The sequence below is a fragment of the Biomphalaria glabrata genome, chromosome 2 (assembly GCF_947242115.1).
Source record: "Biomphalaria glabrata chromosome 2, xgBioGlab47.1, whole genome shotgun sequence".
NCBI lineage: Eukaryota > Metazoa > Mollusca > Gastropoda > Planorbidae > Biomphalaria > Biomphalaria glabrata.
In genome coordinates, this window is record NC_074712.1 from 12887748 (window position 1) to 12907006 (window position 19259).

Genomic DNA, 19259 nt, shown 5'->3' on the forward strand with positions numbered 1-19259 from the left:
AAATGTCATTAGTGTGAACCATGACCAAGGTCCAAATTAACTAGATGTACATATACTTTTAATGCTATTGCATATATCAACAGTAAGCAATCAAGTTGCTTGAAAATAATATACAAACACATTAAAAATAAAACAAGGAATCAATTTAATTTTGGGAAACAAAAATATGATAAAACTATTTTTTGCTAACGCTCATAGGCTTTCAAACGTTTTCCACTTTTGGAATTTAAACTACTACGAATTTTTTCATACATGGCACAAAAGAAAAATAACATGTTGTCATATTCATGGTTATACTCTGGATTAATAAAAAGGCGATGAAAATCTACAAGAAAATAATATATGGCTTCAATTGTTGACAAGTAGGTCCTTGGTATTCCATCTTGACATCGCCAGAACTGAGTATTGTGAGAACTCAATTCTATCTTTTTAAGATCTGGAAGTAAACATATCAAATAACATAATAAACATTAGGATTTTTAAAAAATTACATTTTCAAAAGATTCTACACACAAAGTTGTAAAAAAACAGTTTTATCAACACATCCTTTATTCTGTACATCACATTCACCGTAAAGTTAATTTATAGTCTTTTCAGTTAAAGATGAAAATCTCTAATAAGGATAACGCATCTAGCAATCACAACTTATATGTACTGGTATCGGTGGTACCAGTATCTAAAATGTGTATATATAAGGTAATGGGTTATTATTATCATAAGCATTAGCAATCCTATAGCTTTTGTTTATTTTTAAAATGACATATATATCTACTTAATATATAAAGTAGAGACTATGGGTGCTAGATCTAGTACAGGACTGAAAATAATACATTTTAAAAACCATTATAAAAGTTTATTATCTGCTATATATATGTACTAGTAGTAATTTAGGGTCAAAATGTTTCCTAGGAGTAGTGCAGACATACTATTCATATGCTTTCTATATACCAGTAGCATCAAAGTCTCAGGGCCACTGCCTGGTAGACAAAGTATTTTAGCAAAAAGATACAAATTTTGATGAATTCTCATTGGAAGGCGGCCAAAGCTAAAATGTTTCAAATATTTACAGACCCAGATTGATTTACCGATTACGGTACTTTTTTTTGTATCATTATTGCTTTTGTATAGTGCATCTTCAATGCCCCTATAACAAATAATCTTGTAATATGTTTTTAATTAAATAATACTTTACATAACAGACTAATTAAAATTATATTTGACTTCAGGTCAAATAAGTTTAAAAAAAAAAAAAGGAGAATTTAAAAAAAAATTAAAAGTTTTGCTTACTTTTTAATCTTTCATCTGTAACAATATTATTGGTCTGGTTCCAAGTAGAGTCAATAAAAACCACTCTTTCGAATGGAAGACTTTTAGCATCTGTCAATTTGTTTTCACCTTTTGTCTGTTCTGTCTCCTCTTCTCTATCACTGCCAATGTGAATAGTCTTAGCCTCTGAAACTTTTAAATTAATTGAAACATTGCCATTTTCACCAGAGTCTAAACTATTATGGCATACTACTTTTTCTGTTGTTTCTAAATTGACATTTAATTCTTGTTTTTTCAAACTATTTGAACTAGCTTTTGATATTTCTTCAAGAGTTAAGGAGTCTTCACAGGGGAAAACCAAAACAACCTGCAAAGAAAAACAGTAAAAAAAAATAACAGTGACAAATTGACATTGGCTTTGATTAAATATAATGGCACTAAATCAATGCTACAATCAAGAAGTATGTGCTCAACCAAAGAGTCACCTAATCAATTATTTACTAATTATAATTCAGGTATCAACAGCACCTTGTCTGGGTCATAGTCTGGTATACAAGGATAAGTATAAATGGTGACATCTAATGGTGCAAGTATTGCTGCATGAGGAGCAGTGCTTTTACCATCAATTTCACTAGGGTGTTTTATTATATCTACTTTCAAAGGCAGCTGTTTGAAAAAAAAGAAAAAAATACATATGACTAAAAAATACTTTTAAAAAATGCACATTATCTGGCTATAAGATAAAGTGGAAATAAATGTGCATTGACAGGATTGGCAACACAGGATTAACTGTTTCTCTCCTAATTGACGATGCCAACATTGATTTGACCTCCATTAAACTAAATTGATTTTGGATTTATAAACTTTAATTTGTGATGTGTAAAAAAGAGCATGCATTCTCCTATAATTCAATACCAAATATAACAATATATCTGATAACAAACGAAACAGTTATTGAAGTTTAATCATTACAGGATAGTGAAATACAAATAAGCAAAAATGAATAATGCTATCGAAATAAGGAAAATAATTACGGAGAGAAAGAGTTAATGTGCCAAATAATTAAGTATTAGTATAGTACCGGTACAGAAAATGGATTGCATTTAAATACTGTCCTTATGAAACCTAGTTTGACCTTTAGCAGATGAAGTAGAATGTACCATTTTATCTTAGCGATTAATAACTTATTTTTAAATGTCTTATACAGAATTCACACAATTTAGTTAGATTCACACATACAAGAGTTATAATTTTAAAAAATGAAGTAATTCAATTTATTCAGATTATTTATTAGTTGTCTGATTCAAGGCTAAAGACTGTTATAACAAATTAAAAATAAAATTAGAGTTGTTTTGTAGAATAACTTTTACCTTTATATGAGGAAGGTGTTCAGCAAGATGAGGTAATGGAATAAAACAAGTGTAGCAATAATATTTTCTAGACTTTCTACATTTTGGACAGTGGCTTCTGGAATCAGAATGTTCTAGAAAAGACCAGTCCGCTATTACAGCTTCAGGAAATGGATTAGCTTCCATTGGACTCCTGATGAAGAAAAGAAAATGCATAACAATTGTACAATTAAATAAATCATCAAAAATATTTATAATTTATTACTTATGGTGATTATCGATTAATACATATAAATCATCTAATATACTTAAACTAAATTTGTCTTTTTTTTTTCAAGTAAGTCATTGAATGGACTTACAGTGCCTGGGAAAAAATAGTAGGGCAGGTGTAAGCAACATTTTTCTATTGAGGGCTATATTAAAAAATTTGAGGGGCTTCATATATACAAGTGTGTCATCCACTCTTCATTAGAAATACTAGTAAAAAAGTCACAGTCAATGTCCTTAAAGGAACAAAAATTTCTCCCTTGAGATCCCATATTCTTCTCAATATCTTGGTCATGCTAGGCCAGCTGATACTATTGTGTTACCGAACATCAGAATGTTTTGTTTCCAAATCTTCAAGTACTTCTCTGAACTGTAAATTGTTAAGATCATTGAGAAAATTTGGTTAATAATAAGTTTGATGCAGCTTTGCGTAAAAGTAAAGAGTTTATGGTTGAGATATTGTTCTTTAATTTATTAAAAAGCCTTTTTTCCCTCTGCCAAAGCATGTTTAACAATGTTTCTTTAGCCTCTTCATCATAAGTGATAAAAATCAGAAGTTTTAATAATTTAGATAGAAATTTACAATTATTTTTAATACCGTATTATATTTGCATTTTTATATGTGTTATCTGTGGGCACACATGATTTCTTTAGGTGTCTGCGGGCCACATAAAACACTCCGACGGGCTGCATGTGGCCCGCAGTGCATAATTTGCCCACGCCCACGCCGTTAGTAGAGATATTAAAGCTAAAGCTTTCTTCTTTCTATGTTCACGCACTGGTAATATGTAAGTTGTGGTAGTGTTGTTTTTCAATCAAATAATAAGCTAAACTTTTTGTACCAGTATTTTTTTTTTGACAAAGTTCTAATAGTTATTTATGAAACTAGAGATAACAAGGCCTGGATCAAGAGACCAGATTTCTTTTATAAATTTCAAAATGAACAAAAGCTGAAAACAAAATATTTTATATTTATATTTGATACATATGTGCAGAGACAGCACATGGGAAGAACATTTGTCACTAGTTGGCTACACAAGTATTGATAGGTCAAGAGGAGCTCTTTTGCAGGGTGTCTGTAAAGTCTCTTAGGCAGGGTGTCTAAGAGTACCTAGCCAGTGTTTAAGTTTAGAATTCCCAAGCCATCCATAAAATAAATGGTTAAAATGGCATTGAATTAATATTTAAAATGCATATTACTATTACAATAAAAAAAAGTAAAAAAACAAATAAACATTGCTTTTAAGCATAAAACAAAAGTAAACTATGCATTAGTATGCCAAATTTTACCTAATTTAACCTAATCACTAATTTTTAATATTAGTACAATTTATACAGACAATAAATTAACAACATCCATATTTTTCTGATCTAAATTCTAGATGCATGTACTGTTTACTTTACTGCTGCTATTTTACCTCTGATAAAGCCAACCAATAGTCACTAATAATAATAGTGAACAACAGATCAGTACCTCCCTCTATCTAGATATATAATAATATAGATCTAGAATCTAGATGATCTGGAATCAGTGGATTAGAAGTCTAAGCAAAACAACGAAGTAAATCAGCTCCAGTAGGGCAGTAGCCGAGTAGTACTAGTAGACTACGGATTACTTATTTACTAGATTAACTAGATCTATGTGACTGTGTAGAATACCATATTTAGATCAATTTGATACTACTAATACTAGTCTATAAGTATGACATATACTCTATAATAAATAATATATTATTATTATTATTATACTATTATAGTTAGATCTGGGTCTAGACTAGATCTTTTTTTTTTTAACAACTTCTTGAACCATGGATAAGATGGAACTAGATCTAAATGCATGAAGGGTAGGCTACTCATGTGGACTCAATTATTCAATTCAATGTATTTAATGAATCGAAGATTTAGTTTTTTAAATCACTCAGAAAAAAACGTTTCTGTAGATGTAGTTTAGATCTGATAATCAAAATGTAGGACAACCTTGAGTCTAGGCCTAAGTCTAGGCATTTCCGTTTGGTGAACTGGGTCAAGTTGACATTTAAATCATTTAAATCATTCAGTGATTCACTTTTAAATTATAAATATACATGCAGCGGACGAATTTATTTTTTATAGCAGTCTACTTGTCTAGAGATCTATTATCTATACTTTTGTGCTATAACGTGCCTACAAGTTTATGAGTTAGTCTACATATACTAGATCTATATTAGATCTTACACCTGGTGTAGACTAGATCTTGAACCAGATTCTTGAAATCTAAATGAATGTGTGTTGAGTGCTGCGGCTGAAACAAATCAAGTTAAAAGCCCATTCGTTCACATTGGTATTGTGTTGGATTGGAAAATTTCGAAAGATGCCATTCACCATCCTCATGCATGCTTTCAAAAAGGGTAATCTAGATCTCCAATTTCATCTGGATCTAAGTAACTATAATTCTATATGTAGATCTAGATCTAGTAATGTATAGAAGTATTTAGTATAGTAGATGTCTTGATCTACATTCTACAAAACACTAGGACTAGCGAGTGACTATCTAGATCTAGTGACTACCGACTTACAATTAAACAATACTAAATAGGCAAAGACAAAAGACAGATCGAATATATTGTAAATAAATCTTCTATAGTATACTATCTGTGTATAGTGTATAGCTAGACCAAACCGTGGCACACTTTAATTTATTAACAGAATAATAAATGGGTATTTTAACAAATCAGTATAGTTAATGAAGTGCAACGCATGATACCCCCTACAAAGTTACATAGAAAATACAATAAATTAAGTCTTGGTCCACAGGGTTACCTATATAGTTTATAGTAATTAAGACTAATGCTCTTAGAATCTAAATTATTTTTCTACACATTGTATTCTATTTACCGGTAGACTTCATCAGTTCATGTTTTAATTTGCTTTTGTATCTTATATGTATATATAAAATACACTTGTGTAGAACTAAATCTTGATCTACTACTAGATCAAGAACTTCTGAAATCTGCAGCTTTTGTCAAATGCTGTTTAACAAAATTTAAAAGATTATCATCATATTCATAGCTTGTACATTTAAAATAAAAAGGAATTGTATAGAGTCTATATAGAAGGGCATTTTTCATGCTCAGTGTGTAATAGTCCAATCTTATTTCCATACAAGTGGGAGGAGTATCTGGGAGAATTAAGATTTAGGTGCTCAGCAAACATAACTCTTCTGTAATGTGAGCCCCCTTGATAGGTAACCAAGCATTTTTGCAACTCAGCCACATATATTTACATATATATATATACAGTATTTTCAGGCTTATAGTATTATGGCTTTGTAGATTTTGTCAAACATTAGATATGTACACTCAAGTATTGTGTTTATCAATAATGATCAGTTCATACCAGTATCAGTACGGTAATCAAAATGTTAAGTTTGTAAAGAAATGAGAAGATATAAATTAATAAAATCATTCATAAATTTTATGTTGTTTTTTCTCACTAACATTCATGCTTTATGTGATAGCTTACTTTTTGAGACCAACAAATAGAAATTGCTATTTATGCTACAAAAAGTTATGTATTGAGCAGCATTGTCTCTAGTATTGCATTTGAGTAGCATTGTCTCTTGTATTGCATAAGTTCTATTTTTAAAAAAAGATTAGATATTGGGATTAAAATTATAGTTCTAGGCTCTGGTGCTGCTTTATGGTAGAAAGATGCAAGTCTTCTCATCCTTGCAAGCCAGATCAGATACAAATTCTTTCTTTATGCTTTAATGGAAACATGAAATGTTACTATCATATTTATTTTCAAATACTTGATTTACTTATGGTGATCATCATCATCATCATCACTCCTTTGAGTTCCTCATAGAACATAGGGCCTCGACAAAAAACACGCCACTCTCCACTGTCTCTTGCTAGCTTTTTGATGGTGTCCCAGCTCTTCCCGGTCTTCTCTGCCTCTTCGAGTACACTGCGTCGCCATGTTCTTTTTGGTCTTCCTCTTCGTCTTGTTCCCTGGGGGTTCCACTCTAAGGCCTGCCTAGCTCTGTTGCTGGTATCTTTTCTAAGGGTGTGACCAATCCATCTCCACTTCCTCTCTAAGATCTGCACTTCTATATTTTTCTGCCCACTCATCTCCCACAGTTTGGTGTTTTCTACTTTGTCATACCAGTGTATTTTTAGGATATTTTTTTGTGGCTTCAGTTGTTCTCCATGTTTCAGAACCATACAGTAGGACAGCCTTGACATTAGAGTTAAAGATTCTTAGTTTAGTCTTGTTTGAGATGTAAGGAGATTTCCAGGTTGGTTTTAGTTGGGTAAATGTCTGACGTGCTAGATTTATACGGCGTTTAATGTCTTCATCTGTTCCACCTGATATACTGACTACACTCCCAAGGTATATAAAATTTTCTACTTGGTCTATTGTCTGAGAATCCAATACTATGTCTCCACTTTGTTTATTGTTTACTTTAATTACTTTAGTTTTTTGGTGGTTTATTTTGAGGCCTACTCTTTTTCCTATTTCGCTTAAAGCTGTGACCTTTTCTTGCATATCCTGTAGTCTGTGTGATAATAGGGCTATGTCATCAGCGAATTCCAGATCTTCCAGCTTTTGTGTGAGAGTCCATTGGATTCCTTTCCCTGCGTTAGAGTAGGCTTCTTTTGTGACCCAATCCAGTACTAGAAGGAACAGGAGTGGTGAAAGAAGACATCCCTGTTTGACTCCTGTTGTGACTGGAAATTCCTCTGACAGCTTGCCACAGTGGGTTACTTGGCAGGTGAAACCATCATAAAGGTTCTTGATTATGGTTATTATTTTATTGGGGATCCCATAATGTCTCATTGCAGTCGAGATAGATTCTCTGTCGACACTATCAAAAGCTTTTTTTATGATGATAGGTATATTCAATTCTTCTTTTGATAAAATAAGTAAAGTAGTACCAAAATACCTAATGCTGAAAAATTAGTCCGATACAAAATATTTCTTTCTTTTATCTTCTGCTTGTATTTGACAGGCATTGCAAAGATTAAAGCAGCCATATAGGAGGCCAGATGAAGCAATCTTTTTATTTCTTGGCCTTCTTCTATACATTTAATTCTTTGTTGAGCAATACATAATTAGTAGTTTGGTACAAACCAACTCTCTGATGTCCACATTGTTTCAACTTTGGTCTCTCTAACAGCCGAAAAATCAGAATAACATATACTTTAACTTTCTGTGAGCTGAAAATAAGCTGTAAATTTCAAACAAAAAAAAAACTAGTGATCATAATTAAATAGATCTGCACACTCATCCTGCTCAATAGATAAATAATGAAATTTCTCTTAGACTTGTAAAACTAAATAAAAGCCAATAAGTTTTAACTATAATCATGACAATAAGCCTACTAATGAACTGGTAACTACAATGATCTAAGTTCAGTAGCTTTTGGTCATAAATCATACATTCAGTGTGTTTTTTTAAATATAAGCTTGAATAAGTTCAGTTGCCTATAGAAATTATCTAAACTAAACTAACAAATATAAATTGATATATAAATACAATAAGTTTTAACTATAATCATGGCAATAAGCCTACTAATGAACTGGTAATTACAATGATCTATGTTTAGTAGCTTTTGGTCATATCTCATACATTCAGTGTGTTTTGTTTTTCTAAATTATTTAATGGAGATCTTAGTTAACATTACAATCAATTGATTGGAGTTTAAAGTGGGTCACCAAACATCTTTGCTGTCCCATCTTGTCATATTTTTGTCCAATGTTTTTTTAATTATTTTTTTTTAACCATACTAGTATGCTTCTCAATTTTATAGTGCAGTTTGTTACCACATTGTCTTTTGTCACACTGTCTACATTCTATTAGAAAATAAGGTTGAAAGTTACAAAATCTTTTGACAATTAGTTTGTTTAACTACAGTATCATATTCTGAGATGTATAAATATATATAATATATAATGTGTACCGGTATATAATTGAATTTAAACATGAAATGCTTTTTTTGGGGGGGGGGGGGGGGGGTTAACTTCAGGCTTATGCATATCTTGAAATACTATTTATTTTTGTGTGATAGTTATATATATAATATACTATTCTAATGAAGATCGGATGACTGTGCTAGTAAACATCACCAATTTCCATAAACAAAAATACTGCTTTCCCAGATCTGCAGTAATGTGGCCCTTATTTTCTGCTGTCATGTTTAGTAGATGTATGGAAACTTTTTCTAAAGTGGACAGATTTTCAAAAGATATTTTACTGCACTGTACAGTTTTCAGTACTGTGCATCTTAAGATGTAAACTGAAAACCCACTGCTTATTTGTACTTCTCTTTTCACTTTCAGAGTTAGCTTTTTTTTTTTTTTTTTTTATATCATATTCATATAGAGTCTACATCCTTTCATATGAAAAGGCTTTTAAAATTATGTACTGGCATATTTCACTATGTATCCCTGTATTTTTTTTTATTGGAAACTTTATTTTACCCAAGTTTTGGTTGAGCCATATCTTTTTTTTTTTTTTTTGTATTTTATGAACAGATTACTTCTAAATCATATATTGCTCTTAATTTTATTTTTGAATACTAAATCAATATGGTTTAAATTCAAAAATATATATCTTTTTTTTTTCTTTTTTTTTTTCAACAGAAGCTACAGACAAAAGACCTATTTTCTATGTATTGTAAAACCTAATGGAAGTTGTCTTTGTCTAGTTTTTTTATGATTAAAACATGCAATAAAAAATGGTGAGTACACACAAATCCTAAAAAAATGTTTGTAGTTTTTTATTGTTTTTATCAATTCACTAATCATGTTCTTTCTATTTTATTAAACTTTGCAATGTAATTTAGATTTAAAAAAAAACCCTGATAATTCCACCCAAAGGTTTAGTTTATTTTTTTGCCATTAGAATAGCATAATAAGAATGTTGCAAGTCTTTTAACTGCTTTTAATCCTTTTTTTTTAATCCTTCCACTGTTAAGTACTTTTACTTTTTTTTATTTAGGGTTGACATAGGCCTTAAAAAATAGTCAATGTTGCAGCTGGGGCACTTATAATGCCACCTTTGAGCTCTGGAAAAGGCCAATATTACTTATTGTGGCCCCATAGAGTGAAGTGATTTTGAATATGTTTATACTTGAGAGATTAGCCACTGTCTTATACTAGTAGTTGTCTCTCTGCTTAAGCTTCTTATATTGTCATGGTAATAAATGTAAGTTGTAAAGATTATGTCAACATCGCCTAATCAAAACTACTAGTATTTGGAAATAAGTCAGGTATTCTTTATCTATTTAAATATCATCTTAAATATATATCTTATTGCAGGGCCGGCCTGCTTACTGATAAAATAAATGTTGAAAAATTTGTATACACATACTTTTAAAGCTTATGTTTACGCTGCATTATTTTTTTTGCAAGAAAAAAACCCACTAAATAATAGAATTTGTAATTATAATTTTATTAAAAATACTGACAGTACCGGTATTATACAGATAAACTCAACTAGTACAAGTATTAAATTAAATACCTTACATATGTATATTCTTTTTGTTGCAAAGAAAATTTTGTAACAAACTTATTTAAATCATTTTGTGAACATTTTTTAAAATATATTTGTACTTTATTTATTTATAATCATTTACTTTTCTTTAATGTGTATTTCTACATCATTGAAAAAAATGTATTTTTTTTTCGTAGTACTGTATCAGTTTAAATTTACATAAATAACATTTGTTATTTTTCTATTGTAAAAATATTTTTTTAATGTACAGCCATTGCAATGAACTATTTTTTTAAATAAGGTATATAATTACAATTATACTATTTGTAGAGAAATAAATGTGATGATATTTTCATTATGTATATGTTTGTCTTTATACTGGTATCTGTTAAAAATATTTCTATAACTTTCAACACCATGAATCTAAATCTAAATACTAAGATAGTTGTTTATCACTTTTCTTTTCATTGACTTGTAAGGTAGTTTTGCAAGCAAATCTTACGGTACTTACATACAAACATACTTAAGACACCTATTTTCTTTATCCATACATATGACTTGCCTTTTTATGATGCAGTTGACGAGTCAACTCATCATCCTGTTTAATACTGGTATCCTTTAATGTCTCTGTCACACTGTCCATCTAAAATTTTAAAAAAAAATTTGATTGGGCTGAATTCACCTACATAAATAATGTAAAATGAAAAAAAAAAAAGAACTATCGTGACAAAAGTGTAATGAAATAGATAAAGTTATGTTCACAGCCGCGCACTGACTTCAAAAAAAGGGCATACCCATATAGTTGTTGCAGGTGTTAAATCACGATAGAAAAAAAAAAGTGCTAACTTCGGTATTTAAAAAAAAAAGTTGAACCCTCTTAATAGTAAATTAAATGTCTACCACGCTTTAATTACTTAATTGTCCACGATACAACAGCTGGTATCAAACATGTACGGTACCGGTACGGTATGATAGTTATTCCAAAGGCTTGTTGCAGTGTGACATATATAAGCCTATTATGTCTTAACATTATTTTAGAGCGTTGTTTTGTCACGTTATTTATGGGCTTTCGCTATAACGATTTGATTTCTTTTCCACGTGATTTCTTTCTGGACGGCTGAAATCAATCGCATACATTTTTTTGTCCTTTCTCTTGTGTTCTGAAATGCGTTTATTATAACCTTGTAACACACTCGCCTTTCGGGTGGACCTCAACCGGCTGTGTTGGCAATGGGTAAGTCATTTTTGTTGTCTTGGTTATGTCCTATTTTTTTTTTTAAAGTGGACGTGTGAGCCAGGTGTTTTGATTAACCTTAAACTAAAGAGTTTCCACTCTACTCGCCCAATTTAGTTAAATTTGAAAAGGGGGGGGGGGGAGGGTAAGTATTTTATGTACCGGTATGGGTATATGCAGTGTTTTTTGTTTTTGTGACGTTACGCACCGGTACGGCGTAGGCCTACTGACACCTTTTTCAATGTGGGGAAAAATTATTACTTTTCTTGTATTTTAACGTTTATTATTAATTTATTAGTACCGTAGTTAAAAGTGAGGTAATCCATCACAGAGTACCGGCACCTATTAAAAAAATAAATAAAAAAAGCACTGGGTATATGTGATTGAAAATGACGAGACTGTGAGGGCAAGTGTGAATGAGAAGTGTCTGTATACAAATACTGTCCAAAGTATACCGGTAATAAAGATATATTTGTTCTTGTTTGAAATTCAGGCTATGAATGCGAGCGACATTGAGGTTTTACTAGTAGTAGACCAATACAAATGAAATTAGTAAAGGTGTAGGCCTACATCTTCCCACGACATTAAGTCACTGACCCGATTGTGCAAAATACTTGCCTAAAACAAGTAGCCTACCTGGTACGCGGTAACTTTTATTCCTTTCATTGTGTCGAGGCGCACACCTCCCCACTAATACATTGATCTATGTTTTAAATTGTTTTTTTTTTAATTATTAATTGTTCCCTACAGTCAATGTAACAGTATTTCTCTGAGTCTTAGTAGTTTGTTTAAATTAATACGCGGGGTAAAAGAGTAACGGTACCGAGCTACTTGTCTTAGAAATTATTATTATCATTTTTGAAAAATAAACATTGAACCAGTGCACTAAGAATTACAATTTTATTAGTTTAAAAACATTTATTAGTATGCTAGTGTGCTCTTTGATAATTTGTAAAAGTTTTTCTTTTAAAACTTAAGGATGTTCTTTCAGATTTGAGGATTATTGCATCTTCTGTGCAATTGGTAAGTATTGGTAACTCGATACACTGAATGTACAAATGCTTCACTGTAGGTAACCGTATTGCCGTGTAAACTCTGTACTGCTGTTCTACTGGCATCCCTGTCTCGACCTGGACTCGTATTTGATACTACTGTACCGGACTGAAGCGTAGGCCTAAATCGTCTTGACTCTGATGACAACCGCTCGCCTAGCTCTAGCATGTGTTATCTGTGTCTGCTTATACATATACGATTACCCCTACCCGCGTCCCAGCACAATTATAACAGTGCCGTACGATAAGTTTAAGGTTGCCTTTCAGTAAGTAAAGTACCGTAAGGCAAAGTTCCCCTTACAGACCTTGCGATCTATAGATTTGTGAACAAAGGTGTCACGTGGCCAGCACAACGATTAGTCGCCTTTACTTTTCCCTAACTAATGTCAGGTACCCATGAGAGCTGGGTGGACTCAAGAGGTGCCTTAAAGATCCCGAAATTAAAAATCCCAGGATGTGAACCCGGGAACCCAAACGCTTTACCACTCGGCCACAGCCCTTCAAAAATGGTTAAATATTATCGAAGAATAAGACATATTCTTTCACCATTCTTTTTTCATTGCATGATTCTCCAGCATCGTTACCTTAATCGTAGTATTATCTTGTATTAAACATTACAGACATTACAGGTACCGGGGTACTCGTATTATCTTGTATTAAACATTACAAGTACCGGGGTACTCGTTGTATTATCTTGTATTATACATTACATACATTACAAGTACCGGGGTACTTCACAAAGAATATAAGTACATCCTACGCGTATGCATGCGTCATTCTAATCGTGCATGTTAAATCTCAAACTCTGCTCAAGCCGTTGGTTTTCCTGGCTAGTTCCGGCAACCCATTCCGTGCTCTAACAGGACTAGGGGAAAAGTAGGACTTGTATCATCATACATACATTTCCCGATGTGACTTCATCAAAGTTATGAAAGGCTTGAGTTATTGATCTTATACAATTTTCTTTAGGTTGCGCTGTAAAAAATCTTCCGTTTGAAGTGAGTCTTTTTCTAACACGTTCAGCATTCGATAGTTCAGATAGCTGGATTAATTATTATTCTAATTATCGGTTTTAACAAAGCTTATGACAGTTTTTCGACTTTGATACGCAGTCAAGCATTCGTCAATTTTTTTTTTTTTTTTTTGGATAGCGGTATTTTTAAAAGTTTTTTTTCTCTTACCACAGTATAAATCTGCCATCTGTTACCCAATGTTGTGTTTTTTTCCAATTCAATGAAAAAGTTTTCTATGCTAGTTCAGTAAAGTTTTCTGGTTAGTTGTTACGATTATTGAGTTTTACTAAGCACTCTGGGTCGTTTGTTATGCGGTTTAGACTGCCGTCTCGATGGTAGGCCTATCTGGTCGACACGATCTGGTTCTAACCCTGCCCCACAACGTCCTTCGAAGGTTTGAGCTAGAATGTAATAACAATTATTATTTCCGAAGGAACAACCGAAAATGTAAAACAAACACTGCTTTTTGTTAATTTTAATTTTTTTAATTTTTTAAAATGATCAAATATTTGCGTGAACGATTTCTTCAATAACTTAGTCTTTTATCTTGTTAAGATTTTGTTACTAGGATTCATTTGAATTGAAACATTAAAGCCATTAAAAACAAAACATGCGATTTTCGCTGCTATGTTGTCTCCCAATAGGCATGTTGCACACATATTCCTATCTTGATAAGAACATAGTGTAATTTTTGCGTTTCAATTCTTGTGTATGAAAGCTTTAGGTTTCCGGAATGTCTTCTTTACGTCTAACGTGTTGACTATTTTACTTTGTAAAGCGGATCGGAATAAATGTCTTCAATTTTTCACAAATTAATATTTAGTAAGGTAAACGGGTTTCGTCCATTTTTTTTCTATCAATAAATCGTAGAAATATCTCATCCCCTGCTCCTTGACTATCGTCGTAGTGGTGCTGTGATAGTTCGCGTAACCGAATCCGTCACTTTTCCAGGTCAGTAGCTGTTCTTAGCAGGATATGAAGAGACATGCCGGTCCGTTCTTTTATGTTATATCAAAATGTTTGTTTGATTTTACATGTTTCGGATGTTTCTTCAGAGTCGAAGATAATTTACTTCCTAGTTCAAACCTCCCGCTGGACAGGGTTTGAACCCGTGACCATCGATAAGTCCGAACGTCATTCCAACGCGCAAACCGCACGACCAGGCAAGAGAGAGGTCTGTTCGTTCTTTTATGTTGTCCAGCCAGCTTTTCTTCGGACGACTCTCTCTTCATGCTCCTTCCACTGTACCCGGCACCTTGGAGAAAGACTTTTGTTGTAGTGAGTCATGTCTCACAATATGACCAAACCTGCTGGTTTCAATTAAATTAACTTACCGGTACTCTTAAAACCAAAATGTCTTTGTCACTTCTTCGATGACAGCGGAAGTCCGCTTACTCGTGGTCGTTGATGGATTTGTTAAGGATCAGCCTACAAAAGCATGCCTTAGATTGTCTAGATTGCCATAAGTTGTAAACATTCACGATTATAGATCTAGGCCTACTTTTTTTTAGGACGTTATACTTATTACAACAATAATCATTCGTGTAAGACTATTTGATTTTTACCACTTGTTTGCTAACGTTATTTTTAATAGGTTGGTTGAATCTGTTTACCGTTGTGTTATAGCCTTCAACGTCGTAAGGCTTCATTAACTGAGAGTGCTTGCTGCTAACTTTCCTCCACTACTTTCTAGATCGTCATATCTATGCATATAACAATATAGCAATGTACGAAATAACCTGTTGACTAGGCCTATTTATCCCAGGAATGACCATATCCCTCAACCGTTTATTTAAACTATGTGGATTTACACTCTACTGGCTGCCTGCCTGATTCGGGACATCGTTTACTGTGTACAACTTAAGACTTGTTTTGTTTGCTACAAGTTTAGGTCGTAACCTAAGGCATCTAAGCTGAATTCGACTTTTCTGAAGCTGTTTAGGCGTTAGACTGCGCTAATTCCAACCTGTATCTGTGCTACGTGGAGAAAGGGGGAGAACTGTTTTGTAGGCTACATTGTTCCGACCATAGCTAGTGCCCAGGCATTCGTCTCATTTCTGTGAGATGATTCATAGTCGCTTCGAGTCTGAAAAAGACCAGAGAGAGAGAGAGAGAGCGACAGAGAAGAGAGAGAGAGTCTCTTGGAAGGCATGTTTGACAATCATGTCTGTAAATTCTCGTCCTTAATAATTAATTATTATTATTTTAATCAGTTCCGAATGTAAGCCTATTTATATTTCAGTCATATATTTAAAAACAAGACACTAAATAACAGCTTTGAAAAAGCGCCGCTATATATATATATATATATATATATATATATATATATATATATATATATATATATATATATATATATATATATATATATATATATAGCCTATAGGCCTATGTACATATGGCTACATGTTTTATGAGTTATACTTGTTAGAAAACCAGGACAGTCACCAATGGCGAACATGACACATAGCAAGGTAAACAAAACATTTCCATTATACAAATAGGCCCTCCATAATAAAATAATATGCTCTCATATAAAGTAGGCCTATTTGTCTTCTTGTAGGCTACACATTATAAAATAACTCAGCAAATCCTTTGGTGAAATATTGAATGATAAATGTGATTTAGAGAAATAGAAAACTAACTTGTACTTGAATTAAACAATCCCAGCTTTCCTGGATAAGTAGCTGGATATTAAATATTTAATAAAACTTATCAAAATATTGACTTGGTTAAAGATAGAATTTGAAAATAGCTAAGAATGTGCAAGTGGGTTTAGAAAATAATGGCTTTCAATCATTTTGTTTTTTCAGTAGCTGCTATGTTGAAATGTTACAGTGATCAACCAAGATGGCATTGGCAGTGCATGAGAATTTTTGCCCAAAAAATGTTCTGTGCATTTTGGTATTGAATAATTGTGGATATGACTTAAATATATAGATCTAGGTAAAGGTAACACCCCAGTATTAATCTTTTAGTAGGCCTACCATGTATGACTTTTGTGATTTTTAAGTATTTACTGCATTGAAACCTTTAAGACAGTCAACGTTGTGTTCATTATACTAGTTTTTTTGTGTCCTTTTTCTATTGAAGTTGATATGCTTGAATGATTAGTTATCTAATGTGAAGCCTTAGTTCAAACCTTTTTTTTTTTTTTTTTTTTCATGACTAGTTTTCCACATTTTGGAGCTCTGCAATGACATTAACAAGGAGGAATGAAGACTTTTGTGATTCAATTGAAACTTCAAAAAAGGAATAAAAAGTAAACACAACCAGATAACACTTTTTTGATATTTCTATAACTACTGGTATACCATATGGAAGTGGAGAAAGCATTTTAATTTTTTTTTTTTTTGGTGTATTTGGCCTTTTTTTTTCTTTTTAATTTATTTGCTTTATGTTGGTTTTATTGCCTTCATTTTTTTTTTATGGGCATATCGGTTTATGGGATTTTTATTTAGTTTTATCACATTATATTATTTTATTGATTTAGATCAATTAAGTGTTAATTAAAGATTTTTCCAAATAAAAATAAATTTTGTATAGAATAGCAGAAAAATATTTGCATTCAGTATGCTAATACACTCTAACTTTTTTAGTAGAGTAAAAATATAATTGTGAGTGTTTTTTTGTATTTCTAATTCTAAAATTTCTGTTTATTTGATATGTTGTGGTGAAGTAATGATTTTGTGAAAATAAACACATCTTTCAGTAAGCAAAATGGTTCTTGAGTTTTTCATTCTTTAATTATCAGCATCAAATTTTCATAGTTTAAATGGTGTAATGGGGTGGCTCCAAAAGAGACCCTTAGCCCATAAGAAAGGCTAAATTGCCCCAATGGCCTGTTGTGAGAGTTTGGCTCTTTATAGACTTTGGTGCCAGAAGAGTTCTGTTGACTCAAAGCTCATTTAATCATATTCCTTCTGAAATGTATCTTCTGGTGAGGTGAGGCTGTAAGATGAGATAACCTACTTCATGGCAGCTTTACATGTTCTCATGCAGGAAGGACAGCTGTGAAGAAAAGCATGGTAAATAGATGATTATAACTGACTTAGCCTCTCTTGAATTTCCTTCACGTGCAATTTTCTATCTTCTGTGGCAGCCTACTGGGGATTGTGTGTTTCCTGTTTGGATAGCCATTTCCTCTATATGCATGTTTTCACCAAAGCGCTATAATACATCAGGTATATACCTTAATAAAACTATGAAGGTTATGGTTGGACTGGTTAATTAAAAAAAAAAAATACCAGTTCATTTATTACACTCACAGAATGCAAAAAGACTTTCAGTTGTACAATAAAAATCAAATTTGTTGAATTTTATTTTACCACTGAGAAACTTTTTAAATTTATTATACACATTCTTCTAATTTTGGTGAACTTGTTTAAAATAATATTTTGATTCAAAAATGTATTTTTTTATGTACTTCATATGAAACATTAGTCTCTTGAGAAAATTCTATAAATATTTTCATGAATGATGAGTTTTTGGTTTCAAAATGGTAGGGATGACTCTGTTAGATGTTTATTGTATGAAAATGGATTAAAAAATCTGTTATATTCTTTGGAAAAATTGTATAAAAAGCAATTCACATATGTTATACTTTTCTTTGGAAAAATTAGTTTGATGAGAAACTTTTACAAATATTTTCTTGAACTTGTATGTTTCATTATGTTAGGGATGAATCTGTTAGACATTAATTGTATGAGAATGGATTCACAAATTCATTATATATTTCTTTAGAAAAATTAGTTTGAAAATCTTTTAAAAATATTTTTTATAAATGATGACATGTATGTTCCTTAATGTTAGATGTTAATCAATGTGTTTCAAAATGTGTCTCATTATTATGTTTTCTTCCAATGCTAAAATTATACTTATTCACATATTCATTTTATCATTGATTGACCAAACACAAAATTTAAAATATGATAATGACTTTCTCTTTATAAGTACCAGTACATATATTTAAAAATTATTTTTTTTAAAATTAATTTAAGCCTTTCTTTTATATGTTGAGGAATTTCTTCAGTATTGAAATTGATTTAAAATATGACATGGTCAAGGCCCTTCCTTCATAATTAATTGAAAAGTTTAGGCCAACTTAACAATTTTTTTTATTTGCATAATATTGATTTTATTAAGACTCCTTTCTTATGAAGAAAAAACTTTTGTAAATTATTTAACACATAGTTTTGTGAGCAATTGTATTTTAGGAAAAAATAATTAAATTTACCGGTAAGAAAATTACTGGTACTTCAATCAATATAGTATTAGAGTAGGCCAACATTTGGTTTCAATTAATTAGAAAGAAAAACATAAAATAATACTTCTTAGAAAAAAATCTTACATTAAGTGAAGTTATCAATTAGTTTATATCAGTCATGTATTTAAATTTGTATCAACAATAGACTAACAACAATAAATATTTTTACCAATTGTTTTTGTTTAGTGCAATTTCATGCTTTTAGCTTTCTCAATGCGCTATGATACTATCACTTGTCAGGATTAGTTGGGAAAGGGGTTGGGGAAGACAGAAAACATCTGGGTGATCACTTTTTAAATGCAGTGCTATAAAAAAAGGTGAACAACCTGAATT

At 31.6% G+C, this 19259-nt stretch overlaps 2 protein-coding genes across 10 annotated transcripts in view; one reads left to right on the top strand and one right to left on the bottom strand.

Moving 5' to 3' along the window:
- Window positions 1–128: 128 nt before the first annotated feature.
- On the bottom strand, window positions 129–4879 carry LOC106051952 (tRNA-uridine aminocarboxypropyltransferase 1-like). Of its 4 annotated transcripts, none has more exons than XM_056019132.1 (5): window positions 4860–4879; window positions 2637–2808; window positions 1795–1932; window positions 1288–1633; window positions 129–436 (listed from the first exon to the last, which is right to left on the bottom strand). In XM_056019132.1, the coding sequence occupies exons 2-5, from the start codon at window positions 2799–2801 to the stop codon at window positions 186–188; spliced, it is 900 nt and encodes a 299-aa protein (XP_055875107.1). In that variant the 5' UTR covers window positions 2802–2808; window positions 4860–4879; the 3' UTR covers window positions 129–185. The 4 variants fall into 4 exon arrangements, with proteins under 4 accessions (XP_055875107.1, XP_055875106.1, XP_013062638.2 ...); XM_056019131.1 differs by lacking the exon at window positions 4860–4879 and adding an exon at window positions 4632–4717; XM_013207184.2 differs by lacking the exon at window positions 4860–4879 and adding an exon at window positions 4301–4599.
- Window positions 4880–4937: 58 nt separating this feature from the next.
- The window catches only part of LOC106051953 (mucin-17-like), a 40585-nt gene continuing 26263 nt past the window's right edge, over window positions 4938–19259 (top strand). Inside the window, exons 1-5 of one of the 6 annotated variants that reach the window (XM_056019125.1) lie at window positions 4938–5302; window positions 9509–9606; window positions 9867–13645; window positions 16474–16606; window positions 16833–16922. The gene's annotated coding sequence lies outside the window, so the exon portion shown is untranslated. The other 5 variants (XM_056019124.1, XM_056019130.1, XM_056019128.1 and 2 more) reach the window with 5 other exon arrangements.

Excerpts from the sequence above, each read along its gene's own strand:
- LOC106051952 (XM_056019132.1), bottom strand. The coding sequence starts at position 2,801 with ATGGAAGCTAATCCATTTCCTGAAGCTGTAATAGCGGACTGGTCTTTT. Across the intron at positions 1,634-1,794 it reads CAGACTATGACCCAGACAAG|GTTGTTTTGGTTTTCCCCTG; the intron begins GTGCTGTTGATA and ends TTTTCTTTGCAG. Across the intron at positions 437-1,287 it reads TACAGATGAAAGATTAAAAA|ATCTTAAAAAGATAGAATTG; the intron begins GTAAGCAAAACT and ends GTTTACTTCCAG.